This window comes from Aspergillus thermomutatus (assembly GCF_002237265.1).
Source record: "Aspergillus thermomutatus strain HMR AF 39 chromosome Unknown NODE_184, whole genome shotgun sequence".
Taxonomy (NCBI): domain Eukaryota; kingdom Fungi; phylum Ascomycota; class Eurotiomycetes; order Eurotiales; family Aspergillaceae; genus Aspergillus; species Aspergillus thermomutatus.
This window is the reverse complement of record NW_020798233.1, coordinates 23,794-43,037: the sequence shown is the minus strand read 5'-3', so window position 1 is coordinate 43,037 and position 19,244 is coordinate 23,794. Positions and strand designations below refer to the sequence as shown.

Here is a 19,244-nt window from a genome sequence, read left to right as displayed (position 1 = left end):
CGGTATTAGTTTGGTAGGGTTGTCAATATTGTTGAATTTCATTGATCAATATGTATTATAGCTCTGTGCCGGACGGGCCTCGGCGTTCGTCTTTGAGAAGTCATATAGCTGATGAGATCGATGCGATGAGTTTGAAGTGGAAAAACGCCTTCCACCGTTACTGGGACGGCTACGCGACTGGGTACCTCATATATCCTTGGCCTATGTATGGTTGCCATCTACGGTTCCCTGTCGGGTAGTAGCCCACTTGATATAGTATCATTCCCAATGAGTATCGCTACCAGGATAGTGTTTGTAGCGCTCAATTGAAAGCGCTTGAGGATCAGTTGGCGACCTGGGCAACCTCGGCAGGAGGATACTTGTCCCCATACTCGGCCACGATCCATCGGCAAAACTCCTCCCATTGCTGATTCCAATATTGAATGCGCTGGGCTTTGATACCATCGCCACGTGCGGCCAGATCAATGTCCCGAAGCCAGTCAGCGTCAGACTGGTCCTCAAAGTTGGACCAGCGAAGACTGTTATGCGCCAGAGCTCCCTACGGTTCGTTAGCTCAGCCTGGTACGAACGGGATTTGACAGGAGACCTACCAGTCCAGCAAGTCCAATGTTATCGAATCCTTGGATAGTCTGATAGAAATCATAGCTCAGACCTGCAATGTCCTGTCCGAGAATGGCCGGATCGTCGTTACTGATGGCGGTGGGAACACCATAAGCGATCATCACAGGGAGAGGATGGTGGAGGATATCCGTCGCCAGACGCAGGACTTCGTTGGAGATGGGGCACACTTCGACCATGACCGCCTTTTCAATCACCTCGTCGATGAGTGTTGGGTGCTTGTACAGGGAGAACCCATGGCCGATGCGGCGGGAATTGAAGAGAATGGCATCTACCAAGTTATAGTCAGTCGAGTTTCCGTCTCCAAGTGTCTCGCCGGCGTGAAAAAAGAAGGGGATAGTCAGATTCAGATACTCAGTCTGCTCCTGGAACCAGATCAGTTCGGGGGCCAGGTCTGACAACAGACAACCCAGATCCTCCTGCGCGACCAGATTGTAGCCGCTGAACAGCTCCGGAAACCTTTGCTTGCGCTCTAGGGCAATCTTCATGCCTAAGACAGGTCAGTCGCGTTTCCAGTATACTCAGAAAGCAGACTTACTCTTAGTGATCTTCTCCCAGTTCATGCTTCAAATGTTGGACCAGATGACGCGGGCACCCCAGAAATTCTTCCCCTTGTCGGTGGCCTGGAACTTTTCAATCTCCTCGATCATCACATCCCACCAGACATCGAGATTGGGATCAATGTCCTCCTGGCCGGTGTGAACCAATTGACCGCTGGAGCCACCGCTGCGGATTTCCACCCAGTTGATGCCATCGTCGGCTAAGCCTTCAAATAGTTTCTGGTAGAAGGTCCGCACGATCGGCTCATAGCTGACCATAGTATCCGCGGGACCAAAGCACGCTTCGAATCGTCTCCAGATCTTGTCCACACCCAGCTCATGGCGGATTGACTCCTGCGGGAGGATGGTCAGCTTGGACTTCATGAAATCCATAAACCCTTGCCGGCCACCGGGGAACCGGTCGGCGGCGATTTAGACCGAAACCTGGGTGTTGGGAACGTAATTGGCCGAGGAGATCGTTTCAGCCGAGGTGTTTATGGTCGTGTTGACATGGGCAAAAGCGACCGTGGCATTTTCTGCGCTCTGCTCATCCAGAATCGGTTGCGACGTGGAAATGACCATGCCTTCGGTCGCGAGAATGGTTTCAAGAATGGCTCCAAATGGCAGCATGGCCGACAAGTGTGCATGTAGCAGCGCACCCTTGGGCATGCGCTTGACAATCCTCCAGAGCTTCGTGGAATTGATGTATGGCCGCGCCAGAGGGAACATCTCCCCGGCGAAACGCTCGTCCTCTGGATGCTCAAACGTGCCATACTGCCGCCAATAGTCGTCAATCTCCTCCTGCCGGATTGCCTGGACGATGACATCTGCCTGTCGAGCGACTGTCGACAGGTTCTGGCGGAACTCGTGATCTACAGTCCAGTCAGTATCCGTCGTCACCAGGTAGGAATGGCCGCCTACCTTGTCGCTGCCGCTTTTCAATGGTGATCATGGCCGATCGAGCCATGAGATGGTGCCGCACGGCACTGCCATTCGGATCCGGGACGTCATCAGGAATGACCTTCGCCGCGCTGAGCGACAGGCACAGCGCATAGGCCACGAGATTCGGCAGTTTCATGATGATAAGGCCCCTTGGCACTTGGCAGGATGGAGAAGAAGAATCCGACAGCTCCAACGCGTCCAGCTAAAGCTTAATATATAAGCATTTGGACCGTGTCTTTGCCGCTTTCATCATCCCGAGAGTCGGACGGCGGACTGTGTTCCTATTCTCCGCTGTCGGTATTAACATCGCTTTTATCGTCTGGACTGCTCTGACTGCGCACTATACTGCCAATTCAGAGGTATCATATGGCATTGGCGTTCTCGTTATGATCATCATCAACAGCTTCTTCACGTGCATATGTTGGATCCCCTTGGTCGTCGCCTACCCTCTCGAAACTGTTACTACCAAACAGCGAAGTATCTATTTCGCAATCACTCTGCTTACGATCAATGTGACAGCCTTTGTGACGAGCTACCTGACTCCTGTCGGCATCGCCGATATTGGCTGGCGTTACTACATGCCAACTGCCGTCTGGAACGCTATCATGGTGATCATCATTTACTTCACATTCATAGAGACGAAAGGATTGACACTGGAAGAGATCGCCACCCTCTTTGACGGAGACGAAGATTTTGTCAACAGTGCGATTGCTGTCAGTCATGACATGGGGTTGAAGAGAGGGGAGTTTGTGGTTCATGATGAAGTTGCGGCACCGAATATTGCTTGTGAGAAGCAGGTCTAATTATTTGATCATGTTTTGAACTCTGTATCATCCCGGGATACTTGGCGCAGTTCCAGGCTCATGGATGCCGCACTTACTACCAAGCTTACCAGAAGACGCTGTTTCTAGTTCACATATGTTCTAGATAAAGATCGTAAGAAGAAACGTGGAGCCAGAGCGATTTGATGAGCCATTTTTTTCAAATCTGTTTGACCTTGAGACTTCAATGTAGAAAACTTTGTTCGCTTGGGCCTAAATGCTAATTTGCATGTATTATTTCCTGTTTTTATAATGTCTAGTTAACTAGTAAGGAGGCGGGGTGCACTAACGACCAAAAAAGAAATAAACAAGACAATAGATCAAATGAAGTAAACACTGCCCATCAGACTAATATAGCAGATCAAAGAAATGATAATCACATGGCATGATAACACCGTCGCCAGTCCCCTACCACACTAGTTAACTATGGTCTGTGTAGCAATTCCCCTGACTCAGCCGTGGATTATGTTAACTATAGGTTACCCTGTATTCGCGAATAGAGGCCTTCTGGCAATCAACTATTCAAAGAAGCTTCACTGCCGCGGGTCTCGTTCCAGTTAACCCAGAGAGCGTGCTTTAAAAGCTTAATGGAGGGAGATTAAAGCTTGCTATCTCGCTCTACATGCCCTCGCAACCTAGTAGTCGACCTACTAGCAGGTCAAGAGGATTCTCTCCAGAAGTGCCGAAACCGTTATGAAGCTAGATAAGCAGGCTTCCTACTGAAAATCTATGCATATGACGATTAAACAGCCCTCCAACCCCTTAGAAAATTGCGCTAGATCCAGTTGACAAAGGGTGTGCAGTTGCGCTACATGACGGAAAGCTATCAGCGCAGGAAAACCACGACCTACGGCAAGCGAACGAGAAGGGACACCGGAAACGCACGCAGTCAAAATTGACAGATAGCACATGAAGGTGGCCTAACTGTTGCGAAGGGTCTGCGGCTTGTTGAACAGCAAAGCCAGCTAGTTGAAGGCGGTGACTTAGTATCGCATACACAGGGCAATTTGCCTATCCAACAAAATCAATCGGCTAAACCTGGCAATTTCACAATTACTGAAAACCTACTATATCCAAAACCAACCGCCGTTAATGCAAATTCAAGATATCCGAACAAGCGGAATACGCCTTCCTTGATGCTTCGACGGGCTAAATGGCTCCAGTCAGCATTCAACCAGTTCTGTGCTGAGTGTGGGCATCCAGATCTCCGAATTGACAGAGGAATGGCGTTAGATCGAATATCTCTGGATCATACAGGCATTCTTCAAATTCACTACAGCGCTTTCTAAAATTAAGTATAGTATGTATACGGGTAGTCTTAGATGGAGTTTTCCTGAAGGTGAAAAGACGGCCGAAAAAATAAAACTGGTAGAAAATGAGCAGATTTAACGCAAACAGTGCGCGCCAAATCTGGCGCGGCGTCTTGATTAGATTGTCCATCTGCGCGTACTGGCGACTACATGCACAGATGAGTCAAAGCAGTAAGTATGCAGCTACTTTCTGAGCAATGCAGTCAGGTCTCCGCTAGCCACTTGAGAAAGTATATTCTACTACTTTCGCAGATCCGTGAAGCCCCTATCAGAAGAAGATATTGTTTCACTGTGCCACTAACTCGCGCTTCCATTACCGTGAGGACTAGCTATGATAAGCGAGCACCTTCCGCAGTACGTGACCCTAGGGGCTTGTCACATTTTCCATCCACAGCTGCTCTCTTTGAAGGCGGCTCTTTGCAAGCCTCAAGCTCGCAAATCCACTTCCTCTTCCAGCTCACGCAGTTTCGACGAGGTTCTTCGATAGAATGGGCGTCAAAAAAATGCCGTTGTAGAAGCAAGATACCGTTGTAAGATCTGTTCTCGCAGCAGGGATGAGGGCATTGAATAGCCTCCTCTTTTCCCCTGCCAGCCAAATGTTTACCATCGATGTGGTTTATCAGCGTAGATTTCTCCCGCCATTGCTGGAATCGTTCCGCGGGTGTTTTAGTATTGTCACCCAAGCAGAAAGGACAGAACCCAGGAGCAACTAATGTAAAGCGGAATCGCAATAGTCCACAGCGAGGTTGTAGATGGTCTAAATGGTATTGGCAGTGCTCAGTCCAAGCATCCTCTGTATTGAACCATTTGGCGCACAAGTAGCACCATTCAAGGAAAGATCGCTTCGCTCGTCGATGCGCTCGCTTGCCGTTTGTATAAAGCTGCTGGTACGGTGCAGCATTCAAGGACTTCCTTCTACATTGTAGAATGTGCTTCGACCGATTTGGTAAGTCGATACTGCTGAAAATTAGCTACCGCATGTAGACTTAAGATGATCGAACAAACCTAGACATTTCGCTGGAGCATACTGGACATCTCCCGTTGATTGGCGATTCACCAGGATAATATGCCACTCTTTCATTTGAGACGCAGATATTCACCATATCCTGTAAACATTGTCTTCCGATCTTACTATTAATCGAGGTTTTGGTGAAGAGGTTGTCGCGTAAACGATCTCTCTCTGGCATATACTTGCGGCAGATTGTGAAGAGACATGTTGGATCATGCTCCCCAAACTCATTCCCTGTAATGTATTCATCATAAGAAGATCTCCACCAGTTATTAATAAACTCAACTTTCTTGGCACGGCGCTTCTTAGCTGCTTTCGTGTAGAGCTTTTCCCTCTCAAGTGCTAATTCTTCATGCTCACCAGGCTTTCCTCCGATTTGTCGAGTAATGTCATTGATCCTGCGGTAAATCTCTTTCATTTCAATATCATTCTCAACCTGCGCAGTGGCAGCAGCGTCAAGACGTTGCGGAACATTAGTGTCGCGATGATGAGCCATGCTTTCTTCCATTTCCAGACATTCATAGTCCGGCTTTAGGTTCCAGAAGCTGGCCTGGACATCAACACGCTTAAATTTCGATTGATTACTTGAGGAAGGTGTCTGGGTTCTGGTGATCCAGTGCTTGGCTTCTCGCCGCTTGGGAAGCCTTGGCTACGAACCTGTTAGCGTCTGCTAGAAGTTGCATAACAGACAAGATGACTCACGGTCAATTGCATTTGCAACTCCCCCTCTAATTCCATGGATTCTCAACTGGTCTCAGAAAGAGGCCCATTGGGCAAGCAACATAAAATGGTGCCGTATTGATGAAAATGTCATCGCACGGGTGGGGTGCGGTCCATCAATGGTTACCATGCAAAGCACTGGTAGGTTTTGTACGTGCGCTTCCCATTCAAGGGTCCATGACTCTCTCCCTTTCGGTGGTCTTTTATCTAATAACTCATCGGCTGTGTGGATGCCCCTGAATGCCTTATCGGCAATACCTGCAACCATAACGTAGAATATGAAATTTCTTCCAAGTATATCTTGCTCTGGTATCCAATTTCTGGGACTATATCATCGCAATCAGCTGTGTAGCGTTGAGGATAAAGAAGACAAATCCTTACATCACCGCCTCATCATCGTAGCGATGGCCTTTGAGGAACTCTGGGTCTATGGTGACCCAGTACTTGACTTCCCTAGTTTTTGAATCCCATTGTAGATTGAAGGAAAGATGCTACATAGTAATCAGCATGCGACCCTCAGATAAGTAGAGCAATGGGACAAACTTTATAGTAGAGACACTCGTTGGTACCTCTGTAAGAACTCGACTCAACAATCATACCCGCTCTCGCACCAGAACCGGAGAACAAAGAGAGTGAGAATGCATCTTGAAATCTGGCACGCTCATGTACGTAGTCATGGTCATCATCTTCAAATAAATGTCGAAGAAGTAGATCGAGATCCTTTCTAGTCACAGGAAACTTCTCTCGATGTTTGGTAGCAAGCCCATACTTCGGAGTAAGTTCATTACGGATATTCTATGGATGCATTAGCACTATAGGCGTAGCATAACCGCCTATGCTAACTCACGTTGTAGAGATCATCCTTTACTGTATCTGGCAGCTTTCTGCAGGTCTTTTTCTGCCACTCAGCAATAAAACAAGAGAGGTTAAGACAGACAGTATACTGAGTGGGCAAGTCTCCTTTGCGTAAAGTGATAAACGCCTCCGAAAACAGCTTCAAGATTTGAACAGGAGGATCAGGTTCGTCCTTTGAGAAATATCAATCACCGGGTTCATTTTGAGAAAGCATCCATCTATAGTATATGTCGTCAGCAACTAGGCACAAAGGTTTGGTAATGAAGGAGCATTTATTCGTACAATTTCCAAAACTCTACAGAACGGCCATATCTGTTATCGGTAGCCGGAGCCCTTCTCTTATGACTGATTTCGTTTGGTTTATTTTTTTGTTTTTCCTGGTACTCTCTTGTGAATCCTCGTAACTCTGCAAATTTGCGGAGCTCCTCCACTTTTCTCCTCAGATCAAGGTCATTTGAAGACGCGTCACGTGACATGTTGTACAACAGTACAAGGATGTGAGGGAAACAAAATAAATGACAAAAACACCGTTTGTAGGTAGGAAAGGAAACAATGGTTGAGCAGAGAAGAAGCCCTCATATTTAAGCTGGCGATGGAGGTACTAATAATGAGCTACAGGTAGTCCAGTCACCACAGAATCGTTCTCTCACCCACTGATCACCCACGCTCACCCATGCTGTTGGATAGCGTCGCTCAGCTCACCTTCACTCACCCGCACTCACCCTGTGGTTTAGCGTCTCTCACCCGTAAAGCAGCAGGCCTTCCAGGGCGCATATAACTTCTGACCGCGTTGATAATACTGGCTTAAGTACGGCTGAGCGGACGGGAAGCCCTGTTTTCCACACCCTGTGGTCGTATGTGCTAGTCCTCAGCATGGAATGGTTAATGTACGCTTTGCAGTAGATTGAAATAAATTCGGAGTACAGGATAGAGATCTCTTGTACTCTATGGACCGGGAGGCAGCGAACACTCGGGTTCTTATGCACTGTTTCAAAATCGAAGATCTGTTAGACCGCTCAGAGGCAGACAGATAGCGCGCGCTCACATAGTCCTTATACTCATCAATGATGTCTTTTGTTGTGAATGCTGAATCTGGTGCGGTCAGGGCCCTTTGAAGAGGTACTTGAATAAATATAGGAAGATAACCGCCGTTGAGCAGAGGCGGCAGATGCTTACGCCCCTGGCTACAACACCAGCCTTCCTCCTCTGTAGATAGGAGGGTGGTACTGCAGAAGCAGCAGGTCCTTAACTGGTCCTGCGAGAAGCGGGTCACGACCATGCGCGCCAGCTGATCCCATTAGCAGAGGGACCCTTGCCCCGGCTATTGCGCGAGATATCCATCCACTGACTTCCGGTTATGGGAGCGCCGGTTGAGTCTCTGCCAGCAGAGGGCGCAGTGGACTTTGACGCTGTATGGTGTTCGGTAGAGGTGTAGTCTCCAGCGGCAGGAGCACGGGGAGGATCTCAGGTGGGCCAGGGAGTAGCAGACATGGACACTGGACTGGCAGGAGTTGTAGGAGCTGTTAGGCGTTGCTAACACCGGCAGGTCTCACAGGTCCTATAACGGACATACTCCCATGGCCGCCAGAACAGGTAGGTACGCGGGGAAAGAAGTCGCATTAGACATGTAGCATAGGTTGATCGAAGGGATGACGAAGTCGGCAGGATAAGGAATGTTAAGGAATATGGAACTATGGATACATGGATAGATATAGCAGGCCGCACAGGTAAGAGTGTGGGCAATGGGTAACCCGGTTACCCCGGGCATATACCATGCCGGCCACATGCGATGAATGGGCGGCTTGTAAATCAGTAATATGGCCTATCCACTGCTCCATATCCATGCCCTCCTCAGCATCGGCATCCATGGCCGCTGGGGCTGGGTTGGCCTCTTGAATATTATGGGGGAACGCGGTGGATGGCCGCAAAAATCGGCGGCTGATGGCAATGGTAATGTCACGGTACGCAGCAATGTGGATGGCGGTCCCCAATTGGGTGCGCGTCTCCCGCTTTAACGCCTCGCGGAACCGTTCGGATGACCATTCACGGCCGGTGCCGGGGTTGGGACCCCATAACCATGCACTGTGGTGGGTAATTGGGACTGTCTGGGCTGTTCGGGCTGTCTGGCCCATTGGGTTCGCCTCAGTCGCCTCGCTGGTCGGTGTGGTCTGCGTGGTCTGCGTCTGCGATGCCTGCCATGCACTTAACTGGTTAATAAACGGCATCACCAACCAAATATACCATATCACCAACTCGCCAACCTCCCGTGGCACATATCGATGGATAATTTTCACATCATTGGTGGCATGGAACCCCTTGTGATATGCCGTCGCAAATGTGACCATGCCATCTTCCATATATATATTCCGCCGCATGCTATTTGCGGTGTTTGTATGCTGAATGCTTAATAATTCTGGTGCCCGTGCGGGCTGCCCTGCGGTGACATGGACCATGATTGCTAACTTCTCCTTGAATTGGGCCACGCGCTGCCAATACTGCTGGATGGCTGGGGGGTGGAATTGGCTGCCCCGCATGAACTGCTGCTGCATGGCCGGCTCGGCCCGGACCTGGTTAATCATCCAGCGGGACCCATCCACCGGCCACTGCGTCCGTGCGTCCTGCAAAAAATTCCACCCGGGCTGGCTCTGGCTGGGGTCGTCGTATAATGCAGTCCATGGGATTGGGGGCATCTGGTCGTAATCCTGCATGCATAACTGGCCTAATATCTCCTGGGCCGCCGTGACCAACCCATGGATGAATCCACGAAAATCACCTATGGTGAACGCGATCTGCTGGTATAATAACTGGTCATCACCCATCCACATCACATGCCCGGGGCTGGTGCTGTTATAATGCACCTTTAACCCATACGTGCGCCAGTCCAGCAATGTTTCCATGGGGCTATGGGTCCCGCGGATCATAAACTAGTGCATCATCCACGTCACCTGCTCCTGGAATGGCCGATAGCCCTGCCGGTGCATGTCCACAGTGGGTAATGGGTCGTCACTGTGGATGGATGATGTGGGGGGTGATGATCGGGGTGCCATGGCATCCTCACTGTCATAACCCTCATCAATGTCCCCTAATGTGTCATCTGCACTGGCTAACACCCATTCCGCACTCTGGTCCTTCTTCTCCCATGTCTGGATGATCTGCCATAGGTCAGGATCCATCCACAATGCCTTCTGGACCACCATAAACCGCGCAATTTTGATGACCCGGGATAATATGGGGGGGTAACTCTCGGGGTCCCGCCAGCCAGTTTCCCCCTGCCCCAACACGGCCATGGCGCATACTAATGCACTCTTGTATTCGTGGCTGCGATAGCACTGGTTCAATAGCTCAATACAAAACTCCAAGCATGCCTTTTTAATGTCCGTCATGGCCCATGCCTCCCGCTGCGGGGCGTCCGTCCTGGGATCCATGGGATCGGGGCTGCTCCGGGGGCCCTGGCCAGCCAGCTGCCATAACTGCTGCCATTTCTTGCGCTGCTGGCCGGTCATCCCATATTTCGGGCTGGTCCAGTCATGTGGGGCCTGGGTGCGGGCAATGAATGCCAAAATCTGCTGCCATGGATGGACATGCTTCTGGATCGCGGCTTCGTCCATGTATGCTAATAATGGCCGGTATGGGGTCTGCCCCTTTTCGGACCGGACAGCCTCCACCCAGATGGCCTGGCCGCAATGCTGGACCGTCTGCTGGCTCTTCCGGGCCACTTGCTCCATGGTATCCCAGATCACCTGCACCCCCTGCTCAGTAGCATCCATAGTATCTTCCTCTGGGGCTGCCACGCAGGCAAGTAGGTCATTGGCCTGGATCCCCTGCAGATAGTCGGCCCATCCCGTCATTCGCAGCCATGGGTTCGCATCGGTGATCTCACCGGCCTGAATCACTTCATCGGCCTTAGCCTGCGCCTGCTCCCACGCCGACATGACCTCATCCACCCCTGCTTGAGTCTGGTTGGCGGGGGCTGGAGTATATGGCTCTCGCGGCACAGTCGTGGGAGATCGGACCTGAATGTAATGGGACCCTGTTCGCAATGGGAAGAACCGCTGGCATGTAACAGCTTTATATCCTTATTAAATGGCTATCCAAGCTTGTTCTCGCTCATAGTGATTCAGTTGACCAGCTCCCAATCTTACTGTCCATCCATGCTTCTCCCGCTAATATTGCTTGATGGTGTTCACTGAACGGGTGATATACTGACATGGGCAGGGTTCATGCTGGCATAATAACCCATCTGGATATTCATCAAGCTCAGGAACTGACTGAGTGATGACCATTAGCCATTAAACAGCAGATGGATCATGCGCAATCCCCCCCCCCATCTCTAAATGGCTTGGTGGATTTGCTTTACAGTGGCATAGGATAAATAATGGCTCTTCCCTTTCAAGTGGCTCTTAATCTCACTAGGCCATACTCTGTGGCGGCAGGTTCGGCATATGATGATAGGGGGCTGTGTTAATTTAAGGAATAATTCTTTCTCTATCTTAATTAAATCTTAAGAATAAATATGGATAAGATGTCTTCCAATCAGTAAAGGTATTAATAATTAGATACTTTTAAAGTAGCTTATAATCAGCCCCTGAATCTCACTGTCAGAAGAAAGTACTTTTTAGAAGAATAGGCAGCTCAGCTTTAACTATAACAAAATCTTATGAGACATAAGATATACTACTACACCCTCCAAATATAGAATTACATATTTAAAATAAGTTATATTGTAATTTGGATCATCAACATGAATCCAGGAAATTTTTAAATGAAAATACCTTGATCTGGCGATACGCGGGTACCCTAAGAATGGGAAATTAGGAATTCATTTATACATCACCAAGCCAGCTCCTATACCTAATGGAGTTAACACCCTATTTCATATGTACTACACATCCTAACCCCTATGGGATAGGCCTTAAGGCTCCACCCCCTTATGGGATAGAATATTAAGCCTCTAGTCTAGTCTTGGTCCATATCTATAGTGATACACGGCCGTTTAGCCAGGCCAGTATTAAGATCCCCCTGCCACGCTCGCTTGCGAGGCCCTAGATAGGTCTTGAACCCCAGAAACCCATGCCACTCCCGGCTAATGGCCTGGTACTAGCAGCGCCGTGCCTCTACATGGCCCGGTGCCTCCTGCAGCCCCCGCGTGTATACCATGCCCGCAATCCAGGACCCATGGCTAGCCTGCTCATTAAAGGCCGCGTTATCTGTGCCACTATAGTCCTGCTTAAAGCCGCCACACTTCAGGTGCACCCGCGAGATCGCGATCGCTGCATGCCGGTAGGACAGGGTCTGTAGATGGGTCTTAGCCTCCTGCTGAAGGATCTTCCGCAGCCGGTCACTTCCCCAGGTCCCCTCCCCCGCGGGCCAGAGGTAGGGGGACGCAGTCCCGCGCTGGCCCCGGGCTAGCCGCTGCAGGGACTGGCAGAAAGGCAGGATTAGCCAGAGGTAGTAGACCACCAGCTCGCTGACTGCCTTGGGTAGGTAGCGGTGGATGATCTTGGTGGAGTTACTGATCGAATATCCCTTATGGTAGGTAGTCACCGTGCTAACCAGGCCGTGCTCGATAAAATTAGACCGGTGGCGGCCATGCTTGGTATTGCTATGGGTCAGGGTCAGCAGCTCGGTGGCCCGCCCAGGCTGGCCCCCAGTGACATGCACCAGCAGCAGCAGCCGCTGCAGGAACCTGTCTACCTGCTGCAGGTACTGGTCCACCGGCCCCTCCTGCCATAGGACCTCATCCCGCTGCCCAATCTGGTGGATCTCCATGAACTCCTCCCGCAGCCAATCTGCCCCCAGGACCCGGTCCAGCAGCCAGCGTTCCCCCTGGGTGGGCAGGGCCTTACGGGTTCAGGGGTCCCGCAGGAAGTTCCACCCCTGCTGATTATTAGTGGGGTCATCCTGCAGTTCATGCAGTGCCAGTTGCGGGACCACCTCCTCCTGAACCTCCTCCTCATGCAGCAGGAACAGCTGTGTGAGCTCTGCCTGGGCCAGCTGAACCTGGCTGGCAATAAACTGGCGGAATCCCTGCATGCTCATCTGGAGGTCCTTATAGCTCAGGGTCTGCTCATCATCACTCCAGTAGATATAGCCCATGCTAGTAGTACTATTCTGGATTTTCTTCCTGTATGTGCGTAGCCGGGTGATTCAGCCAAAGGGGGCGCGCACCCTGTATAGCAAGAAGCGCTCGCGCATCTCGTCTAGGGCGTCCGCGGGGTGGGTAACCTGGCCAGTCTCGGCCAGGCGGACGGCCTGCAGGGCCACCAGCATCTGGGCCATCTTGACCAGGCCGGACAGGTAGCTGGTGTAGCTATACGGGTCCCGGAAGGTCTGGCGCGCGGGGTCCACCCCCAGGACCGCCAGGAAGCCGACCAGGGTGCTGTCGAAAAGGTCTCCCTGCAGAGGATGATCCAGCAGGGCAATCGAGAGGGCTAGACAGGCCTGGTCCAGCTGTTTTTGCACCTTTCCTTGCAGTACTGGCTGGTCCTGGCCCTGCAGGTCTAGCAGCTGCTGCGCATGCTCCTCCATCTAATCCAGGGCAGCTAGCTGGGCGGTGTTAAGCTGGTGACGCAACCGGATGGCTTGATCCGGCCGGGTGCTGCGGTAGGTGAAGCAAACCAGTCGCTGCCATACCTGGCAGTATCGATGGTAGGTAGCCGGCCGCAGATGGATCTGGATAGGCCGGTTCCACACACTGGGCTTGCGAAAGAAGGTGTTGATCTGGATCTGGTTGAACTCATTCAGACGGCCGTCCTTGATCACCTGGTAGGCTTGGTCAATCAACCGTTTGATACTGGCGCTGAACTGCAGGAGAACAAGCTCCATGGCAGGATCAGGCAGGCATCCCAGCAATGCCACTGCAGCCTGGTCCTGTCCCCGCAGGTACTCCGGCCAGCGGGTCAGCTCGAGCCAGGGGGACACAGCCGTAGGGTGGGGATCTATTGCGGGTACCTGGCCATCCTCGATCTCTGCCGCGGCCTGGCCCTCCCGCAGTGCCTGGTCCACGCAGGCGCGGATCCGCTCCGCGGAGGTCATGGAGACGGTGGCTCGCAGTGCCTGCTTGCTGGGTGGCGTGGCGGCACAGGTGACCTCGAAGAACTGACTCCCGTGCTTGTTAGGGAACAAGCGCTGGCAGGAGACAACGCGATTGGCGAGGCGCCAGCTGGCCTTTGCCTGCCACTGTGGCTTCCGCCCACGGCCGCAGGGAGGCTCCAGGTCTCTATGGGTCTCACGGTGATGCTTCTGAATAGTCTCAGTGGTGCGAGCAACGTAGGAGCAATGGGGGCAGCCATGGCCCTGGTAGACCGGTAGCCCTGGGATTGGTGGGTCGGCCGGGGACGGGATCACACAGGATCTCTTAGTGGGATCAATCCACGGCCGCTTCAGCATCTCTGTCAAGGCTGCCTCACGCAGGGCCACGGTGGCCACGGTCGCGTGTGAGCGGTGATGGACACGGAGGTGTGTAAGCAGGGTCTGTGGTGAGACAGCATACTGGCACTGACGCGCTGTGCAAATCCAGACCTCGTAGGTCGGATTATAGATAAAGAGGTCCATATTATCCCCTCGATTAGGTTCAGGGTCAGAATTAATGAAAGGAATACAGGCAATCTAGGGAATAAGAAGAAGAAGAAGAAGATGGGTTATTACAAGACCATGATGACAGGAGACCGCGACACCGACCGCGACGCGGCGACGCGGCGACAGAGGAGGAAAAGAAGCAATTATGTCTTCGCGGTTGATCTATACGAAGTGATCCAGGCACAGACTAAGCTAGTAGCGGCAGAGAACCCCACCAACCAATCAGGGGCGGAGAAAATCGGACGCAGTGCGGCCGTTCACGGACTAGGGACTAGGCGGTTGCATTGAGGCGCGGCGAGGTGGGGAGGATGTTCAGGAGGTATTCTCGCGAGAGGGTTGCAACTTGCATGGGATGTGTCCGGTCTTGGGTGCGCATGGGGTACTAGGCCAAGAGACATCGCAGCGAAGCCCGTATGCGTAACGCAGAATGGGCGAGTCAGGGTAACGCCGTGCGAGACAACGCCTGTGATATAGCTCGGCCGTGTCTCTGGATTGGGGAATAGGTTATCATTGAGATCGTCGAGCATTCCACAGCCGTTCTGCAGGAAGAGAATGGTGGAGTCTCTACTGAGACGGTGTTTCAGTGGTCTCAGTGCGGCGACAGTCTGCGTGGCCTTTACGCTGACAATGAGTTGTTGAATCTCGGCGTTGACCTCTTCGAAGCCTTCTGGTTCACTCGCCACTGAATACCAGTTTCCTTTCCGGTACAGTTCAAGCTCGTATCCATCATAGGGTACAATCTGACCACTTCTCGTTTCTTTCGTCGGAATGCACGTCGGCCATTTTTGGTTTGACAGCTATCGGAGTTATGCTCACTCAGGTGTTACGGTGACGGGTCCAGCGCATTGCAAAAGGCGCAGTGATTCCTTCCTGTCAGTACCGAAGAGACAACTTGTTCCGTGGGGCGCGCACTGCCATTCCTCAAGATTTAGATGGAGCGATTTCTCATGCTGAGCCCAGTCATACTTTGTCTTGAACTTGTCACAGCAGAAAGTGCAGCAGAATTTCCGATGGTCTGTATGCTGAGTCCGCCCTCGGCGTGTAGCCTTTCTAGCTCGACCGCTAGCCGTGCGGCCCTTCCGGACCTTGAACTCCCGAGAGGACGAGCGGGAGCGATTGGAATCCAGTAATGCTCTCGAGGACGCGCTTGATTCACCATTAGTTGTGGATGGTGGTGCGCGATACTGACGAAGGTTGCAGTCTGCATCCTCAGTGTTGACGCTGTCGGAATATACCGGATTAAACTGTTTGCCGGGCGCGCAGTTCAGCGCCTCCAAAATAGCAGAGATCGAGGCTGGCTCATCCTCAGGAGGAGACTCGCGCCATCTCTCCATGGGGTTCGCGGCTCGCGTATTGGGGACGAAGATTGGGAGAGTAGACTGATTTCCAGAGCATTGCAGAATGTACTGACTCTTGCGGCGCGGAAGCCCGCGACCACCACTCGTGGGAAGCTGGGGAGCATGGCTGGGGTTATTTAAAACTGAAGAAATTGCAGGATGGGACTCAGTCCCCGAATAATCAATCCATTGCAGTTGGACTTCCTAGGGCCTGCAGAGGCGCACTAATTGGCTGAGGTTCCGGGGTGTTGAGCCACACTGAAATGTCAATTTCAGACATCAGTCCATGCGTAGACACAATACTCTTAGATGCAGGATGGCTGTCCGGATCGTCACTGATCAGCGCGGGCAAGGAGGTTGATGAATGAGAAAAGTGGGCATTAAGACTTGACTGGTCGGGGTAGTGAAATTCCGACGTGAACAAAAGACAAGGCGAAAGTCTTTGGAGCAGACTCGGGTCGATCAATAGTCGGTTGTCTGTAGCTAAGAATATAAAAATTATACTCAGAGCTGGAAACATAATGTGCACACTTACCATCTGGACATAGCCCGCCACCAGCTGTTGTGAAAGGCGTCGGCATCATCCACTTCTGTGAAATCATTATGCGACATGGCGATCAAGATCTCCGTAAATTATAAATTATGAGCGATGTTTAAATCGGTTGTTAATTACACGTATTGCATAACAGCATGAACGTCGAGAAGAAGCAACGATAAGACCAAAATCAGGGGTGGCGCTAGAGAGGAGCCCTTTCTCGACAGCTGGAACGGAACATCATTATTTCGGGCATGGAAGGTGCCAGGCCTTGTCAGCAAAGACACACACATGCACTTTGGTCGGGGACTTGAGACTGGTTTTGTGGTTCTCCCGTGATCTGTGGTTCGGGGCGCCCAAAAGGGTGTGCTTGTCTCACCGCACTCTTCGGCCAGGTGTGGCGGAGCTCCTAGGATGAGGAGAGTAACAACAGTCTTGGCTTTCAGGAAAATATGATTGATTTCTGTTGTCTGAACTGAGATTAATTGTTCGAAAAAATGAAATTAGGTTCTATATCAAGACTATCTTCATGCCAAAATGTGATGCCCTTTTTTTTTTCTCTCTCTCTTTTTGTGAATTCCTGCTATTGCCTCTGTGCAAATAGGTGATGAGATCATGAATATACCCGCGGCTGCTTACGTTTACTTCCTGGTCCACTCCAGGTATGCGTAGCAGCCTTACTCCACGGAACATCAGGGGGTAATTATTTCTACTGAGTTTATTGCTTCATCATTTCTGACACATAGTTGTTTACATTTGTTCTTATACTCTGTTTACGAGGTTGCTCTTCTTGCCATAAAATATATATAAATATATATAAAAAAAACAAAAAAGATGACAACCTCATGTTATACTATATGCGCCTCCTGTGAGGCAAACAATCTATGGTGCGATGCGTCTTTCGGTGGGTTCCCATGTACGAGATGTCGTTTGATGAGAAGACAATGCTGTGCGCGTGGTAAAGTGCCTATTGGGTATGCTTGAATCTGCAGGTATGTGGTTAAGATTGGATAGAGCTAACTGTGAACCTATAGTTGTTCCCCTGAGAGCGTCACCAGTAAGAGTGTCAGCCCTGTGATGTTGGGAGGGCATTATGGCCTAACAGATGCAGTGGAAATCCAAGTTAAGAGTGAAAGTGAATACCTAAGGGGCATGGCCGAGAACTCTCAAGTGCACCTTACAAGACCCCTCGATAACCTCGTTACAGAGCTTCACGACTTTCTTGGGTTGGGGCATCCATCTCTTAGTTTTGTGCCGGTATTGCCACGATTTATTCGGAGCATGTCGGAAGATATCCAGGAAGAAGATATGGAATATCTGGAATTCAAGGGAGTTTTTCGTGTGCCAGACACGATTCTCCGGCATGAACTCCTCAAAGCCTTTGTCGAGAGCGTCTATCCATTTCTTCCCGTTTTGGATTTGGAATCTTTCCTTCTTCCGGTCATATCCAATGACGGGGTTCAGACCGTGAGCTTGCTCCTTTTTCACGCCGTTATGTTTTCAGCAACAGCGTTTGTTCAGCTAAAGCACCTCCACAACGCTGGATATGAGACCAGAAAGGAAGCACGCGAACAGTTCTATCTGAGGGCCCGAGTATGTTGAGCGCATGACTACCCTGGAAGCAGACACGGTCAGCAGGTGTTCTAATATGCGAGTGTAGACTTTCTACGACTTTGACATTGAGAAAGACCGAGTAGTACTTATTCAGGCCCTTCTGCTCATGACCTATTGGCACGAAACCCCGGACAATCCCAAGGACTCGCAATACTGGCTCAATGTTTGCTGGTCGCTTGGAGCTTCAATTGGCCTCGACTGCGACCCTTCGACGTCGCCCATGAACCCCCAACTCCAGAAGGTATGGAAACGCCTCTGGTGGTGCCTGTATACTCGCGATACGTTGCTTGCTCTGAATCTGCGACGACCATTGTGTTACGGAAATGATAAGAATAGGCTTCCTCTAATCAGCCTGGAAGAATTCAATATCGGTTGCCATTTACCGAAGATCATTATGGCGCTTGGCGATTGCGACTTTCTCCAAAATGTACATCTTCAGCGACATTTAGCGGTGGGCTTCATTGAGAAAGCAAAACTGTCAACGCTCATTTCTGACATATTATTTTTCCGCGATTATCAGGAGAAGAAGTGGCGTCAAACTTCGCGAGACTCGTGCAAAGATCGATGGAAGGAAGCGTTCCAGGGTTTAGAAGCCTGGTGCAAAGAGCTTCCTGTAGAACTTCAATATGAGCCGCTACGATCGGAAGATTTGGGTCATGCCACGAAGCTCCTCCATGTACAACGTGCGTGGATTCGGGTAATATTTCTCGCAACAATAGGAACCCTTCATCGAGAGGCCGGGAGTCCGCGATTTCAAGGCTTGAGCTTACCGAGAGCGCAGTATGGCCAGGTTATATGCGAGATGTCATCGATCTTGCAGGATCTGAATCAACTTGGGCTTGTCCAATATCTCCCAACCACCACGGTTGCACTGCTCGTTCCGGTCCTAGCAAGGCTGGTGCTTGACTTCAAGGCCAACACCGGCTGCATGGGAATCGAAACTTTTGAACGATTCTATCAAGGTATGCAAGTACTGGGGACGCTTGGCGACGTTTACTCCTCTGCGGTGACTGTACGGCGTTTCTTTGAGGGAACTCTCCACGGTGGAAAGCAGGGTTCCAGTTATGTCTCCATGCCGTCAGCCATTCGGAACCTGCTTACAAAGAAGGAACAAGATGCATTCGCTACAAGTGAACTCACTGGAGTGCGAGGAAACATCTGATGTCCATGTGAGGATATATGTAGAGATTGACTTAGGGAGCTATACGTTGACTAGAAACGTATATTTCAACCGACGTTGATTGTGGTGGGCCGAATGTATAATGAATAGAGCCATAATGATCCATAACAATCGCTTAGTGCTGAAGCCAACGGAAAAGATATAAGGATAAGTATACATTAGAAGTTATCTAAATTCATATCTTTG

General features: G+C 50.8%; 6 protein-coding genes across 6 annotated transcripts; 2 read left to right on the top strand and 4 right to left on the bottom strand.

Annotated features, from left to right (window-relative positions):
• Positions 1 to 322: 322 nt before the first annotated feature.
• On the bottom strand, positions 323 to 1,550 carry CDV56_105090 (uncharacterized protein; the record flags this gene model as incomplete). Its single annotated transcript, XM_026758709.1, has 3 exons — positions 323 to 538; positions 591 to 1,108; positions 1,214 to 1,550. 3 exons carry the CDS (start codon positions 1,548 to 1,550, stop codon positions 323 to 325), a joined length of 1,071 nt encoding a protein of 356 aa, XP_026612202.1.
• A 39-nt stretch (positions 1,551 to 1,589) lies between these two features.
• Positions 1,590 to 2,235, bottom strand: CDV56_105049 (uncharacterized protein; the record flags this gene model as incomplete). The annotated part of the gene is made up of 2 exons (XM_026758668.1): positions 1,590 to 2,029; positions 2,079 to 2,235. The coding sequence occupies 2 exons, from the start codon at positions 2,233 to 2,235 to the stop codon at positions 1,590 to 1,592; spliced, it is 597 nt and encodes a 198-aa protein (XP_026612201.1).
• A 250-nt stretch (positions 2,236 to 2,485) lies between these two features.
• Positions 2,486 to 2,902, top strand: CDV56_104993 (uncharacterized protein; the record flags this gene model as incomplete). The annotated part of the gene is made up of 1 exon (XM_026758612.1): positions 2,486 to 2,902. One exon carries the CDS (start codon positions 2,486 to 2,488, stop codon positions 2,900 to 2,902), a length of 417 nt encoding a protein of 138 aa, XP_026612200.1.
• Positions 2,903 to 7,998: 5,096 nt separating this feature from the next.
• Positions 7,999 to 14,368, bottom strand: CDV56_103939 (uncharacterized protein; the record flags this gene model as incomplete). The annotated part of the gene is made up of 8 exons (XM_026757558.1): positions 7,999 to 8,102; positions 8,164 to 8,277; positions 8,574 to 9,652; positions 9,740 to 10,866; positions 11,969 to 12,655; positions 12,749 to 12,853; positions 12,983 to 13,342; positions 13,448 to 14,368. 8 exons carry the CDS (start codon positions 14,366 to 14,368, stop codon positions 7,999 to 8,001), a joined length of 4,497 nt encoding a protein of 1,498 aa, XP_026612199.1.
• Positions 14,369 to 14,649: 281 nt separating this feature from the next.
• On the bottom strand, positions 14,650 to 16,341 carry CDV56_103737 (2-dehydropantoate 2-reductase; the record flags this gene model as incomplete). Its single annotated transcript, XM_026757356.1, has 3 exons — positions 14,650 to 15,142; positions 15,209 to 15,856; positions 16,265 to 16,341. The coding sequence occupies 3 exons, from the start codon at positions 16,339 to 16,341 to the stop codon at positions 14,650 to 14,652; spliced, it is 1,218 nt and encodes a 405-aa protein (XP_026612198.1).
• An 807-nt stretch (positions 16,342 to 17,148) lies between these two features.
• Positions 17,149 to 19,040, top strand: CDV56_103452 (fungal specific transcription factor domain-containing protein; the record flags this gene model as incomplete). Its single annotated transcript, XM_026757071.1, has 3 exons — positions 17,149 to 17,222; positions 17,299 to 17,857; positions 17,925 to 19,040. The coding sequence occupies 3 exons, from the start codon at positions 17,149 to 17,151 to the stop codon at positions 19,038 to 19,040; spliced, it is 1,749 nt and encodes a 582-aa protein (XP_026612197.1).
• Between the last annotated feature and the right edge of the window lie 204 nt (positions 19,041 to 19,244).